Source organism: Neltuma alba, unplaced genomic scaffold (genome assembly GCF_004799145.2).
Source record: "Neltuma alba isolate B1F8T4 unplaced genomic scaffold, ASM479914v2 tig00011258_pilon, whole genome shotgun sequence".
In the NCBI taxonomy this organism is placed as follows: domain Eukaryota; kingdom Viridiplantae; phylum Streptophyta; class Magnoliopsida; order Fabales; family Fabaceae; genus Neltuma; species Neltuma alba.
The window spans coordinates 19,057-35,825 of NW_021635971.1; the positions used below are offsets into that span (position 1 = coordinate 19,057).

At 31.3% G+C, this 16,769-nt stretch overlaps 1 protein-coding gene across 1 annotated transcript; it reads left to right on the top strand.

Annotated features, from left to right (window-relative positions):
- The first annotated feature begins 731 nt into the window (after positions 1-731).
- LOC114763145 (uncharacterized) lies at positions 732-5,209 on the top strand. Its single transcript, XM_028952753.1, has 7 exons — positions 732-1,409; positions 1,578-1,658; positions 2,071-2,145; positions 2,908-2,952; positions 3,047-3,136; positions 3,312-3,413; positions 4,737-5,209. The coding sequence occupies exons 1-7, from the start codon at positions 732-734 to the stop codon at positions 4,929-4,931; spliced, it is 1,266 nt and encodes a 421-aa protein (XP_028808586.1). The 3' UTR covers positions 4,932-5,209.
- The last annotated feature ends 11,560 nt before the right edge of the window (positions 5,210-16,769 follow it).

Here is a 16,769-nt window from a genome sequence, read left to right on the forward strand (position 1 = left end):
ACTTTTAGTATTATTTTCTTTTCATCGAAGAGAAATCTGAGAGGAAAAGCAGCCTACTATTCAAATCACTAAGCAAGATGGCTTATCATAATATTTATAATTATAGGCATATATTAAATGATGATTGATAGATAAATTAATTTTAATTTTAATACTCTATGCTATTTAAAAATAGGAAAATATTTAGTCGAATATTTATATATATTATGTTAAGTTTTTCAATTACTATATGTCCTATTTTTTATGCAAAATGATACTACTTCCAGTCTTAATTATAAGAACTCATTTGTAGTTTATAAATGAGATCTTATAATTAGTATCGTAAGTAGTACATAATCATATGTGATTAGAAAAAATATAAAGAATTTGATATAAATATTGTCTTTAAAAATATACTAAAAGAAAATAAAATAGTTTAGTCTACATTGATAGATAACGTAGTTCAATATTTTAAAAAAAAAAATTACAAGTCTGTGTATTTTAGAACCACGGAAATTGTCTTCTTTTTTTCTTTTGTTTTTCCTTTTTATAAGAAAAAGGAATATTTTTCACTTTTTCCTCCTCACAGAATCTGAGAATAACTGGCCCAAACAAAAACGAATCCAAGAGTAACATCCCGACCCATTCCTCGATCTCGTGCTTGTTAGTTCTTATCGATCCATCAATCCATTAGATTTGGTTCGCGCGCAACAAGAAGCAATGCTACTCCCCTAAAAAGGTTTTCCAAGACTATGTGTGATTTTCTTGCTTCAAATTCCATCGCCAATTCTGTGGCCACAGCTCGAAGATTAGCTTTTCTCAATCTAAGGCCAAGAAACGAACTTAAACCCAGATTCCATGCCCCCTTCTGTGTAAACTCATTCAATGCCAGTTATTTAGACCCTGCAGATGATAAAAATGGCGATGCACAATTCCTTAAGAGTGCTTCAGTGGCGAATGGACGCTCTCGCAGGATGGGCTCGAAGAATTATCGTTCCTATGATGAACTTGAATTTGAGGATAAAGGGGAAAAGATATTCGGTTTAGAGAGGAATCGGGTCGATGGGGATGCAGTAAATTTTCCAATCCCTGGGTCTTCCGCCAGAGACCCAGCTAATAATTTGGGTTTCAGGGACGATACGACAGCTTCATCGGGATCAGAGGATTTTGTTGAGTTGAATTCTGGTTCAAACGTCGATGAGCGGAGCAGAAAGGAAGAGAATAGCTCAAGGGAGGAAGATTTGGTTCCAGTTCAGAGTGATACAGATGGTGTTGATTTAGAAAAAGACGAGAAATTTAATGTTAAACTTGGAATTAGAAGAGCTAAACAGGTGATCAGAAGGTCGACCTTGTTGGCAAAACAAGTCATCAGCATTCGCTCTGCTATTAGCTTGGGATTCGTCTCGCAGCTTTGGGTGGACACCACCTCTGTGAGTGTTTAATTTATCATCTGAGTTATTGTAGCACTCGGTTTTTGTCACTTCAACCCCAGTGAATTTCTTTGTAAGCAAGTTTTTTGAGATTTCACGTATAAATTGGTCGGTCACTGATGTATATTTATGGGACTAAGTCGTTTGCTGAAAATTTCATTTCTTCAGTGGGTGGTATTATTTGTAGAGGTGAGGCCAAACTTGCTTTCCGGGGAATCAGAAAGGTTCCTTCTGGAGGATATTAGCCAGGTATAAAAATTTTTAAATCCAGAGATTGCTTTCCTTCTTGTAAACTGGTACTGCTGAGATGAATGTGCATATGCTAATTCGAACAGATTTTCCCTCTTGCATTTACTCTTTACTTTTACTTCTTTTTTTTCTAGTCTTTCTGCCTGCATTGATGTGAAGAGATAATCACTTAGGCTAGATTTCCGTCCGACTATGAAGATTGTGATAGTGCTTCCAACTCTTCATTTCTCACAATGCCAAATAGTGGCTGGTAATTCTTGTTAGTTCCGATGTAATATTTGAAGCAGGGTTTTATAACCTTTCTCTGGGGTCATATTTAATTTTTAATTCAGAGTATTGGTGTGCCTTACTCCTTTTGCTGCGGGTGACTTATTGATTAAAAAGTTTCATGTTCCTCTTGTTTATTTCTCAGGTTGGGGATGTTGTCCTTGTCCAAGATGAAAGTGTTGTGGAGAATGAATATCGAATGGTTGGACTGGAGACTCTGGTAAGTCACACACTGATGCTGTTTAATAAGACTTAAGAATTTCTGAACTGTTTCATTTTTATGAGATTGATAGGTGTTCATTCCATTGGCCTGACATACTGTGATTAAAAAGTTTGCTTTTGTGTTATGCCGTACTTGAACTCTGACTTTTTGATCCAAGAATGCAGATAATTTATGTTTCCTATTCATATCAAATGTTTTCCTTAGAACTTCTGTAATGAAGATGCTTCTATGTAGACAATATGTGCACCACTTGTTTGTACTTGTGGTTACTACATGGCTAAGTTGAATTAGAATAAGAAATTTAAAACGAGAGAAAATCTTTGTTACAAATACATGGCAGACGATTAAGTGTTCCTTAACAGAAGGAATGATATCTTATTCCTGTTGAGCTCAATTTTCAATTGTGACTTTGTTTCTTTTATTTGCAGAAATTTGCTATTTGACTTGGGCTTCTAGTTGTGATTGATTGCATGATAGAATTGTGGGATGTTCTTTCTATTGAAAAGTATTTGTTTTTCCCTCTATGGAGTTGTAATTTTGTATAATCTTTTTGCTTCTAGCTCCATCTTTATAATCCATCATCTTTGAAACAAATTCATGTCTTTTCTTCTAGGATTTTGTGATGTTTATATTTGACTTTCTTACCCCTCCTCTTAAAACAATACTAATTAGAACTATCATTCTTACTTTTCTACTTCGATTTGTGTAAGGGCTCAAGCATCTGCTCAAAGCCTTTAACTTGTTATTTATTTTTGTTAGGTAGGATACAAGGTTGTAACACCCTCTCAACAGAACATTGGAAAGGTGATCATATGTTTCTCTTACAATTGCATCATATCTATTTGGAAATTTTTTTTAATCTTTATTTATTATATTTTGGAAATCTTAATTGCCCTAGGTGCGTGGGTACACTTTCAACATAAATTCTGGGGCTGTTGAAGAGCTTGAGCTTGATTCATTTGGACTCTCCATCATCCCGTCAAGTTTGGTAAGTGGGCTGTCTCTTATCAAGGTTAACTAAATTAGCATAGATTGCTGTCACTTTTGGTTTTTAGTAGTTCCATCTTCTGTCTCTAAATGCAAGAACAATGTCCAATATTTTATCAGATTCAGTTTCTAAGGTTTACTTTGCTAATTTAGAATGTTTTCTCGTGATGTTTTAGGTGACTACCTACTCTTTGATGATTGAGGACGTACTGGAAGTTTTATCCGATGCAGTTGTCGTACATGAAGCTGCTGCTTCACGCATACAAAGACTTTCAAAGGTACCTTTAGCTCGGGAACTGAGATATTAGTTGCCAGGTTCGCTTGCTGATGTGCTTGTGTATTTTAGTTGTTTTCTGCTAGTGGCCTGCAACACCATAAGGACACTATAATAACACGGGCAGGGAAAAACTGAGGAATCTTTTTAATATTAATGGATGGAAGCACTGAGTCATCAGTTGTACAACTTAATAAGATGCTGATTCTGGCCAAATCCTATTCCCCAATACACCCAACGGTAGAAGATACAAAAAGCAGAACAGAAAACATTCAGTGCAACAAAAGAAGGGTGGTGGTTCTGACTTTCAAGAGGCCAGAGCTCTCCTCACGACACACTTTATTAGTTCTAACAATTAACAAAACAGATCACACCTGTTCTCCCACTGGAATGGAGGTTATCTGGCCCCAGAAAGTTACCATCGGCTACCCCCAACAAAGCCCATGTCTCACGACATCACCTAAGCTCTACTTCTTTGTCACCTTTTTTGCTCTACGGTTGTGAACCTTAAGACAAGCTTCTTCTTCAGTTGTAGTAACTCTTTCAACTTCATTTTCCTTCCTTCATCATCTAATATAGGTCTTGGTAAAATCCGCAGCTTTATCAGTTGCCTGGAAGTAGGTTTGTCTCCAACTCAAGATTATAACCTCATGCTCATTCTGGCTTATGCATGGAAACAAACACAGGAACTGAGAGATGGTTTTGACTTTTGATCTTCATTTTGATTTGATTTGGGCAAGACCTGGGGTGGAATAACTATCTGTTATGAGGTCCCTCAATAAAACAATGACATGTTTTTTTTTTTTTTTTGGAAAAAAAGAAATAGTTAATCGTATGTTACTGAACTGTTCAAAAAAAAGTTTCTTGTTTAAGAGCAAACATAATAAAAAAAAATTACGAACAAAATTTATCCATTTCATTTCTCTTGTTTTCCACACCTACTTCAAGCGTCGGGTCATTTATTCGTATTCTTTGCAACTATAGTAACTCTACATATTTGCATGAATTTAAGATAAGCTACATTATTTATAACTTGCAAATAGTGTATCTCTCTATACTTTCTACTTATCTTGATTGACATTGAACTTTATTTTCTCCTGAAATCACGACTGTGCATCATAGAATGGTAAGTTAAAAAAAATATAATTAAAAAAATTGAAGATGTAAAATGGCCACGTGTCTTCAAGTAAAAAGGGGAAAAAAACAAGAAGAAGGAAAGAAAAAATAAATAATGATAACAAAGACTCAATAAACATTATAAATCTTAGATGCTTTGAATCAGTTTTCAATGTTGTAATGTAACCAAACGACTGTTTTGTCACTGCAGGGTTTATTAGGCAACCAGAACGTTGGGACTCTGGATGATGTTGAAGAATACTATTCAGACTCTGAAACTGAAAGATCAGCAACTGCAACTTCGGATTACGCTTCAAGGTCAAGGAGAAGTTTTAGGAGAAAGAAAGGCAGTCCAAGAGATTGGGATACTGAGGAGGATTTGGAACTTCCTATGGATTACCTCTAAATCTGATTCAATAATTCTCTGGGAACTCTCAAGGAAACACATCTCTATATAAGCGAAGAAGTTCAACAATATTTATAAGCCAAGCAAGTTTCTCTATGTTAACTCAATGTAGTTGTTCATAGCTCATAACAATGCTCTTTGTGAGAACATATTATATTCTATAGAGATTCAGTGATCTATTATAGTCCACAGCCTAATCCACATTGTGAATAGCCTTATTCCCAGAATGAAGGTTAGCATTTTCTCTCGACTAATGGCAGAATGGTGAGTTGAATGCTGATGTTATTTTAACAATTATTGTACAGCTTGATTGTTTGACCGCCTGATCATATTCTCTAAGTTGGGCATAATTCTATTTCAATGAAACAATAGTATGCACTTAAGGTGCAAATGTCAATATCATGACCTCTTTGGAGTCTTGGTTGATGAAGTGTCCACCCAAGGTATTAAAATATTTTGAAATAATTTGATACCATCTACTCATCTAGGTTGGTCTGTCATCAGTTTAAAAAGAGAGAGATTTGGAAATAGGTACATTATTTGTGATAATTATATTGGTGTCAATTCTAAAACTAGATAATTAATTTATAAAATTAATGAAAATTAAAAGAGTTAGTTATATGTCAAAAAAATGTGCTGGAAAAGAAAAAGACAGCCTAGTGGACAAGGCTTCACGTTCCATCATTTACGTTGAAAAATATCTCAATCAATAAAAATCTCAATTAATATATGCCATACGAGAGATAGTGTAAAGGTCTATTTGGATGAGAGAACAAACCATGATTTGGAAGGCAAAACTATTGTTTGGATAAAATGTCATCCAAACAGGTTTAAAAATTGTCAAACCGTTGTTCTAGGTGAAACTATGGTTTTATCAAAAGCAGAAATTTGTCGCTTCTAGGCAGAAAATTTTGAGTGAAGTGGAGTGATAATTGGAGGCAACGGTCATTAACTAAAAATACTTTTTATCTGGAAGGTCACGGGGAAGAGAAGAGGAGAGAGAGAGCCATAAGGACAGCATTAAAACTTTGAAAACTTCTGGACAGACACTCAGCTCTTGCCTATATATTTTCAGCGGGGCAGAAAAATATCTCATCAATAAAAATCTTAATTAATATATGCTATACGAGAGATAGTGTAAGGACCTTTGGATGATAACAAACCATGGTTTGAAAGACAAAACTATGGTTTGAATAAAATGTCATCCAAACATGTTCATAAATTGTCAAATCGTGGTTCTAGGTGAAATCATGGTTTTATCAAAAACAGAAATTTGTCACTTCTGGACAGAAAATTTTGAATGTAGTGGAGTGATAACAGTCATTGACTAAGGGAGTGTTTGGATAAAAACCAAACCATGGTTTCAGAAGTGCTTTTACGGATTACGAAGTAAATATGTGGAAGAGATTACCTCGTTTTGCGGAAAAGTGCTTCTGAAACCACGGTTTTGGAGCACCCAAACAGAGACTAAAAACACCTTTTATCCGGAAGGTCACGCAGAAGAGAAGAGGAGAGAGAGAGCCATAAGGACAGCATTAAAACTTTAAAAACTTCTAGACAGACACTCAGCTCTTGCCTATATATTTTCAGCGGGGCAGATTTATACTTTCTCTCACTTGCAATTTGTTTTTTTAGTGAGCAGGTAACAAGTCTTCGAGGCAATAATCCTGTTCATGAGATTCACAATCTAGTTTTCACTAAAATATATATTGTAATTTATAATTTTTTTGAACTTATTATAAATAAGGCAGATTTATATTATTGTAATTCTAAGAAAATATTGGGAATTGGGGATGATCCTCTTCAGATTTGAGGATACCTTCAAATTATACGAAAGGGGCGCTTTTGAGTTTCTTTGACATTTGTATTTAATACGTAGAAGACTATTTTTTAACAAAGATTATTTTTTTAACCAACTTTTCAACCTCGAAGAATGTTATATTTTTAGATTTTATATTAACAGGTAAATTTTTAGATTTTATATTAACACAGGATCCGGGATTTAATTCATACTAAAATATTATATTTTTAGATTTTATATTAACAAGTAATTTTTTTGTTTCATAATAAAGCATAAAAATTTAAGCTACAACCTCACGTGTACTTTTTTTTTTTCAAGAGGTTGTGAATCTAAACTCTAAGCTAAAAATACAATGAGTATGTAAATTATTTTATGGGATTTCATGTTTTAAAATTTTTATGGGATTTCATGTTTAAAATCTTTAAAGAAAATTAATATTTTTCTGTTAGCCAAAAATAAATCATTTTTCTATAAACATGTTTAATATTATGTTTTATATATATATAAACACATATTAATTATTTATTAATTATATTATCTTATATATTATTAATTATGTTAGTAAAAATTATTTTATTAACAATTTTATTTCTCCAAATCAAAATATATTATAAAATCTCTTCCTTATATAATTATCATATTAACTTATACCTTTTTTAGTAATTTACACATGTAAAAAGTGCTTCTGATAACAACTATCTAAATACTCTTACCTCTCACAATCACTTTTTCACAAAATCTATTCTTCACAAAATCCATTCTTTCCAGAATCTATTCTCCAGAAGCTATTTTCCAAACCATGATTTGATTTCATCCAAATACCTCTTAAGAAGAAAAACATAAGTTTAAAAGATAATTTAGCATCATCACTTGCCGTTTGATCGAGTGGTATGTGTGTGTGGTGTGTGCACGTTGCGGGTTCGATCCCGCCCCTTTGTGACAAAAAAAAAAAGAAGATAATTTAGTATCAAAATAATCCCCCCAATATGTTTGGGATCGGAGGGAATGTTTTATAAATAAATAATTTTTTTGACCAAAATATTAAAAAAATATTGATGACACATGGTTTTCCAAATAACAAATGAGCAGAATAATGATGCGATTAAATGGAATTAATTTAATATTACACCTAGTTTTCTCACAACGTGATGAATTAAGATTTAAATCTCTTCTAAAAGAGATACTCACATTTGGCCTCTGATAATGCTTCGAATAGAATTGGTTTCAGTAAGAAAATATATATACCTATCCAAAAAGAATAATGATGCAATTAATATATAATAAGATCAAAATAACATGCTAACATGTTTTGAACTTCATTTTATGTAAAATAATTTGAGAAACGTGACAACAGGCATCATGGATTCCGAGTATGTATGATGATGGAGGACAAGCAGACAACCATGAGCATTATTCCATTATTGTCAGAGAGAAGCTGCATTTGCCAGCCTATGCCTCTCTATTTGGAGGGAGAAAAATATCTTATAAAGATGTCAATTTTAACAATAACTTCAGAAAAAACTTTCAGCTGGTCGTTGGGTTTCATTCTCAAGAGACGTTCTCCACCGTGGATTTACCGATTTAATAGAAAGCGCAAGCATTATCTATTTGGAGCGAGAAAAATATCTTATAAAAATGTCAATTTTAATACTACCTCCAATCTTTAATATAAGAACTCGTTAACTAATTTGAATAAATTAAGAAAACTAGTTAAATTAGTTGTTTGCAATAAATAAGTATTGTCTTTTCTAAAATTTTCTTGTTAATCAAATATATTGGCTAGAACTACCATTATTACAAGAACTATCTTAGAAAAATAAATAAACATGAGAAACAAGACGAATTGAAATCTTATATTTAAATCCAAAATAAAAACTAAACAAACTCTTATATTAAAAATCTGGCAGTAATAAATTCAGAAAACAAGTTTTTGCTGGTCGTTGGGTTTCATTTTTGAGAGAGCTTCTCTGCTGTGGATTCAGGGCCCATTTGGAGCAGTTTATAAGTAGCTTATAAGCTGATTTTCAATAGTGATTTATGGAACTAATGGGAGTTGGGTTTAGCAGAAGGGGCTAGTCCCTCACAACATGGTTAATTAAGGTTCGAATCCCCGCTAGATGAGATACCCACATTTAGTGCTTGACAGTGTCTTGAATAGGATTACCTCCAATAAGAGGATACCTATACTTTAGCCAAAAAAATAGTGATTTACGGAATACGAGACAAATATGTAAGAAAAGTTTTATCTTGATTTACGTGAAACATACTTATAAGAGATTTTCACTGATCTGCCAAACGGGACCTCAATAGAAAGCGCAAGTTTTGTCTTTTTGGGGAAGATCACGTATCCGCAAAGAAATTTGCCTAGGGTAGAGTTGTCATGGCTTGTTTAATGTTAGACCTACCTAGGGAAGGCAATTTCTTTTGATTGAGCCTCTCCAATTTCCTATTAGGTTCTTATGAAGCTTTTGTCAAAAACCCCGCAAGATGTTCGTGGGGACCTTCAATTTTATCGGCAACTACTTAGAAGTCCATGATAAGGCTTATATGGTTCGTGCTTACTTTACACGTAGTCGCCTCCTATCTTGAAGCGTCATAATTGGAGACTTGCCTTTAAAAGCCCGTCTCTTTCTCGTTTTAGTGTTAGCGACTCTCTTATCATACATTGATCCGACTCGGTTATTAATAGAGTAAATAGATATGCTATTTCTTAAAATTTGTTTTCTGATTCAAAATCGTAGTATAACGTCTATCCCCCCATTCCGATCATGAAATAGATGAAATAAAACAAAAAATAGATTTTTGTTCAAGAATGAAATCCTATTGGAACTGTTCAGTTTATCCTTCGGAACCATATCATCATTATTTTCTATCATTTTGGTTTTTCATTGGGCTCCCGTTATTTTATCATTATTTATTATGTAAAAAAGCATGAGTCCAAGATAACGTCTATAGAGAGACTCACAGATCACCTATCAATAAAGTCTTCACATTGATAATAGGATTTAAACTTATGATCCTATGTGACTCTTAATCAATCGGATCAACTCATGTTAGCATGCTTATCCTTAAGCATAAATTAATAATTATAAATTATGTCTTATACAACTCTTAGTCCTTCCTAATATGGTTTTCTTATTAACAAAATTCAAACTCCTGGTCTTGCCTGAAAGGAATTAAATATCTTCTACTCAATTTATCTTGTAATTGGTTATTTTTATGAATGAAGTTTTGCAAATTGATATTTTCTTTCAAGTTATATGAAATTTCTCGTGTGTTTGCAACATCGTTTTAAAAAAAAAAGGAAAAAAAATAATGAAAACCATGGCGGTGATTAATTCCTCACCTCCTGAAAGCTTTCAACAGCCTTATCACATGGAAGCAAACTGTGAGGATATCAACGTGAAAGGGACTTCCTTGCCGGCCGCAGAAGCTACGAAGGGAAAAGAAGGGAAGGTTGGACCAATCAGCAATTGGCACGTGTCAGCATAACCATCATACAATGGTCCCTCCCTCACAAGTCACACCTGCTTTGAATTGGGTATTTATTAAAGTCAGATCGCTCATCAGTAATCAGAGCAAACTCACGTGTCATGCCCCTTATTTAAAATAAGTTTTTCATTTTCAACGCAAGTGAAAATAAGTTAATTTCTCTCAATTAAGTTTATATTTTTGGGCAGCAATTAAGTTCAATTAATGTTTATGGATTACCATTATTTTCCCTACCCTTTCTTAATATCATCAACTTATTTGAATAAATTATATAAGGTCTACAAACATACTCTTCTCTTTCTTTTTTTGTTATGTTCAGGGTAGGATTGGTGTTGTTAGGTTTCTTTCTTCCATTACCTATGGAGGTATCTCTCACGTGAGAGCCTTGTGGTTAATTAATCAGGTAAACAAAAGACTATGAGAATCTTTTTTTTTTTGTTGTCTTTTTTTAAGGTATAAATATTCTCTTATTAGAGATAATCATGTTCGAGACACTGTTAGACATTAAATAAATGTGGATACTTTTTCCAGTCAAAATTTAATTATTAGTTTGTTATGTTGTGAGGAACTGACTTTTTTCATTAAATCTGACTTTGTTGGTAAGATTGGAAGAATTATTTTGAGAGGTCAATGCTTAAATCAGACCATTGTTGTGAAATGTGAATTTTTTTATCATGTGCCCTTTATGAGATTGCTATGTTCGTATATTAATTGGCTATAGATTTTAGACTTGGAGAGAGTTTGCAGCCCTCCATCATTACTTAAAATAGGTGATTTTATACAAAACTCCTTTCATATACTTAGTTATAACAATACTATCTTTGATCCTTAATATAAAAGTTAGTTGACTAATTTGAGTACATTAAGGAAACTAGTTAAGTTAGTTACATGTAATAAATAGATGTTGTCTTTCTTAAAATATTCATGCCAAACAAATATATTGATTAAAATTACTAATATTACAAAAAATATGGATAAATAAGAGAGATAAAATGTATTAAGATATTATAATTACGACTAAAATAAAAATTACATAAGTTTTTATATTAAGAAGGGGAGGTAGCATATTGTAAATTGTAAAATCCCTTGGGGGGGGAACTAATCCATGCACCTGTTGATGTTGATTTTAGTGGCAAGTGGAAAGCTGTGATTGCTTCCGCAGGCAATCAAGAATGGAACAGTGGCAACTTTCAATCTACAGCGTCCCTGTCACCAACGGAGTAGGAATCATTTGATTTGGGAGGGCATTTCCGTAAATGAAGGAGAAGGTCAGAAGGTGACAGGGACAATGCCACAACCTGCGTGTGAGCAAGTTCTCCGTTCCGTTCATCTCACACAACCCAACACAATGGCCAGTACGTACCGTACAAGTTACCGCAGGTAGAATGAGATGGGGACAAAATCAAGGCAGGCAAGGGCGTGTTTGTAAATTCACAAGAAGGAGAATAGAAGACGAGGAGATCAGGTACGTTTGCCCCACGAGTTACGGGGAGACGCAAACGGCAAATTGGAAGTAGCCGACAAACGGATTTCACGCGCACGTGTTCCTCTTGTCTTCCCCACCCGTACTTTATCCCTCCAAGTACCCAATCTCAGCATCTGCCCTCACCCATTGACCCTCAACGCGAGGATGCACACCAACTGTTATCCCAAGACATCTTTGGGGGTTGGGGGAGGGAGAAATAGATTATCAAATAAAATATTAATTATATACTATTTTCAGTTATTAAAATCCTATTTGATTTTTATTTTAGTCCTAAATATAAGACTCTAATCCATTTTGTCTCTTATATTTATATATTTTTTTTTCTAAAGTAGTCATTCTAACAATGATAGTTTTAGTCAATCTACTTGATTAGCAAGGATATTTTAGGAAAGACAACACCTATTTAAGACAGATAACTAACTCAACTTACTTTTTTAATCTCCTTAAATTAAGCAACTGGCTCTTATAATTAGGACTGGAGGTAATATTTTCTTAAATTATTCTTATTTAAAATTTCATTATAACATAATTTCTCTCATCCTATTTATAGGACAGACATAAAAGATATTTTTTTGTTTTATTTATATGATAGAGAAAGAAGTTTTTTTGTATGAATATAAAATTTTATTTCTAATTTATTATTGTGTTGACTTTGTTTATATAAGGTGTAATGTATACTACTTCCGATCCTTAATATAAGATTTTGTTTGACTTTTATTTTGGTTATAAATATAAGACCCCAGTCCACTTTATCTCTCATATTTATACATTTTCCCCCAAAGCAGTCCTTCCAACAATGGTAGTTCTAGCCAATACACTTGATTAGCAATGATATTTTATGAAAGACAACACTTATTTAAGACAAATAAGTAACTCAACTTACTTCCTTAATCTCCTCAAATTAATCAATTAGCTCCTATAATTAGAACCGGAGGCAGTAGTAAATAAGGATAAAGTTGAAAAGTTATTAAATTTTAAATGAAAGTTAATAGAGTTTAAGATTTTTCTTGGTCTGTGTGAAATATACTGGAAGTACCTTATAAATAATATCAGATGAGTATGATTCTTAATATAAGAGTTAGATAGAAAATGAGTTAAGTTGGTTGTCATTAACAAATGTGTGTTGACTTCTCTAACTCGTCCTATTTAATCATGTATATTGGATTACCCTTTAGTGAAAACTCCTTATAATTAATATGAATATTTTGGGAAAAAAAAACATTATAGATTGGGAAAATAAAATAAATTGAGATATTGTATTAAGCACTAAATTTAACTCTAAACTGATTCTTATATTTAGGATCAGATGTAATAATCACAACTTCGTGAAGGTAATTCAAGGCATTAATTACGGGTAATTTTTTTTTTCATTTTAAAATGACTTCAACATTTCTCTTGATTTTGGTGAGATTGGGTGTTGAAATATTTTCGAAATGAATGGTGTGTCTCTTAAAAAGCCATGTTCTATCCCTATAGATTGAGGAATTTATGGGAAGAAAAGTGTAGGGAGTTATGATAAATAACTTTTGAATACTAAAGATATGTTGGTTCGCTAACTTTCAAATGAAAATGTATTGTTTTGAGATGGACCTTTTCAAAACATCATTTTATAGTGTACATAAACCTCTTATTATTATCACCCCCTTTGGTGAACAATAAGAGGAACAAACGCATTGCCTTTGCTTTTAAATGCTTGTAAAGATAAAATCAAATTATTTTATAAAAATTATTGTTGTCTTGGTTTGGATATTATGAGTGCAATCCATATTTAAAAGTTTTTATTATATCTTACTCCTCCGATCCTTAATATAAGACCCATTTAACTAATTTGATTAGATTAAAAAAAGTAGGTAAATTAGTTAATTATAAGAAATATGACACGTTTTTTCTAAAATACTATAATCATCTTTCTTAATACTCCATCTTCATCTTCTACTTGATTATGGTTGAAGAAATATCCATGGGGTAATTTAGAGAAAATTAATAAATATGAGAAATGAGTCTTGTATTTAGGACTAAAACTAACTCAACAATTGAGTCATATATTAAGGACCGGAGGAGTATAAGAAATTTGTTGATTATATTAACCCAACTTACATTATAAGAAATATGCGATGGTGAATTAAGCCTTAAAAGAAAGAGTTGCCTCGTCTTGAAGACATTTTACACTTTTTTTTAAAAAAAAATCTTTTTCTCTCTTTGGAGAATTGTTCTCACCAACATATGATAAGGTTACCTGTTACACTTAAATGAGGTCTTATTCTAAGTATTGATACGTAATATGTGTGCTTACATTTAAAATGTGCTAAAAAATAACATATATCGTTTCATGTCAAAATACTTAGTTAAACTAGTTATATGTGAAAAATGTATTTTGATTTTTTAAAAATATTCCCTCTAATATTTTGCGTTGAAAACTTCTTCTACATGTACATTCAATAAAGATAGGCAAAAAAATTATAATATTAGGAGCTAAAGTATATCGATGAAAATAAAATGACATTGAGCCAAAAATCACATTGCAATATTCGAATCTGGCTTAAAAGTAGATATCACATGGTTGGATAAAAATATCAAGAATTACATGAAATTTCATGTAATTTACAATTTTTATAAATTTTATAGAATGAAGTAATTTATTGTTATTTATTATAATAAAATACAAAAAATAATTAAATGCAATCTGGCAGATTTTCACAATTTTAAATTTTATTTGGCCAAAAAATGATGTGGAATTTTATGATATAAATAAAAAGTGTAAAGAAGGGCATATGAAGAGAGCTTAGACATACTGATATTCTCTTGACATTTTTCTAGAAGCATCTATGGGGGTGGCTGTGAATGATTTTGTAGGTGAAAAAGACATAAATGATTTAAATTGGGTAATGTTCGTACAAAATAAGTATAAATTTGTCTGGAATTCCCAACACAGATCCTGTCATTAATATTTTCATTTTCCATTTTTGACCCATCACCTAGATTCTCACAAAATTATTCACCGCGCTAATGTCAATGGCTGTTTTGTAATTTAGGCGGGACAACGAACATGATGACAACTAACCTTTTGCGACAAATCTGGATTAAAATTAAAACTTCAAATCCAGATGGATCCATATGAACGTGAACTTATTTTATTTCTTAATGCATTATATGATAACATGTTTTTTTGGCATTGATTGGAACATACTTTTCTATATTAATTAATTGATACTCTTTTCAGGTCTCTGATATAGTAATATACTAATATCTAATTAGGAGGTTAGATGAAAAAATCTCACAAAAATAACTATTAAATTTCAAAATTACTATAAAAATGTGTTTTATTTATTTTTTCAAGTATAGTCATTTTCTTTACGAGTATAATAATCAATACTGATTTGAAATTTTAAAATTTAACAGTTAATTTTTTTTTGGAGATTTTTCCAACTTGGACTTAGTTTTAAATGTATTACCAGATCATTTTCACTCTCATGTTCAGAGTCACTTGTAAGTATATTTAATCACTTGTAAGTATATTTTATACAAATCAAGATAAATTTTTTTTCACATACTTACCTTATATTTTATAAATTATGATTGAAAAGTTTCATATACATCATTCAGACATCTTATATTTCATATTTATCATTTTTTAAAAATTAATTTACCTAATCACATATATTTCATTCTATTAATGTTATAATTGATCACCTATATGGGTATCATATTATATAAAACCAACATGACTTATTATTATTATTATTTTTGATACTATCTCTGATTCTTAATATAAGAGTTTATTTGACTTTTATTTTAGTCATAAATACAAAATTCTAATCCACTTTGCCTCTTATATTTATTTATTTTTCTCAAGATAGTTTTTATAATAATAGTATTTCTAGCTAATACACTTCATTAACAAGGATATCTTAATAAAGATAATATTTATTTATTACAAATAACTTACTTAACTAGTTTTTTTAATTTACTCAATTTAGTCAATTAGTTTTAATATTAAGGATTGAAGGTGGTATAATACAATTAAATAGGCGCGTGGGCACTATCATGTTAATATTGAGTTCAAACCCAAGACTTTATCCAAATGTGGTGGGTGGCGTTACTATTAGAACAACTAGCTATCAGTATGATTTATTATTATTTATTCAGCATCTGTGGATTTAAAAATTGATATGAAATTAAATCATTAATTGCTCACTATTTATTGATGTATTTTATTTTTAAATACATGAACACTGCATAATTCCATATCTATTATTCTCTTTTAGTTTTGCATATTCCTTCATATGACGTTTTCTATAGTCATATTACAACTGAAAAACATGTAAAAAAGTATATAATCCCCTTTCCATCAAGGGTTTGTCAATCTCACTGGCCAAAAGAAAAGTGTCCAGTCATCATATATAAATAGTGAGCTGACAAACTTTTACCTTCTACCTTAAGAAAGCCTAAAATTCCTGTTTAAATGTCCTTTTCAACAAACTGTTGTAAGAGGGTATAAGGAAATTTTGGTTTTTAAATGATTTTTAAATACTAAACTAAACCACTATAAATTAACTAGGCAGTCATGCATAATTTACTCAATAGTAATTGTGAATGGACGTTTCAATATCAATAGTCAGTACTGAATCTGGTGGATAAGAAAATTTAAAAAAATATAATCGATAACAAATCTAAAATATAGGAAGTATTTTTTTAACAAAGTCATCGTGTTAAATTTATTATATAAATATATAATTTTATTTCTAATTTATTATTTCTGCTGTTATTTTCTTAAAAAGTGTATATATATTAAACAAAGACAAAATGAAAAATTCATTAAATTTTAAAAAACAATTAATAGAGTATAAGATTTTTCTATTCTAGTAAAATATATTAAAAATGTCTTATAAATAGAAAAAGGATTAAGAAGAGTATTTAAAATTTACAATTACATTTATCTTTTTCTAATTTTTGGTAGGTTTTTACCAGAAGAAACGTAACAGATAATCATGAACAGTAAATAAATCAGAATATTTGGCGTGTATAATCAACCAAAAAAAAATTGCACTAAAAAATTCAG

Bases quoted from the DNA above. Each gene is read 5' to 3' on its own strand.
- LOC114763145 (XM_028952753.1), top strand. From the start codon at position 732: ATGTGTGATTTTCTTGCTTCAAATTCCATCGCCAATTCTGTGGCCACA. The intron at 1,410-1,577 runs GTGAGTGTTTAA...TCATTTCTTCAG, and splicing joins TTTGGGTGGACACCACCTCT to TGGGTGGTATTATTTGTAGA. The intron at 1,659-2,070 runs GTATAAAAATTT...TTTATTTCTCAG, and splicing joins TTCTGGAGGATATTAGCCAG to GTTGGGGATGTTGTCCTTGT.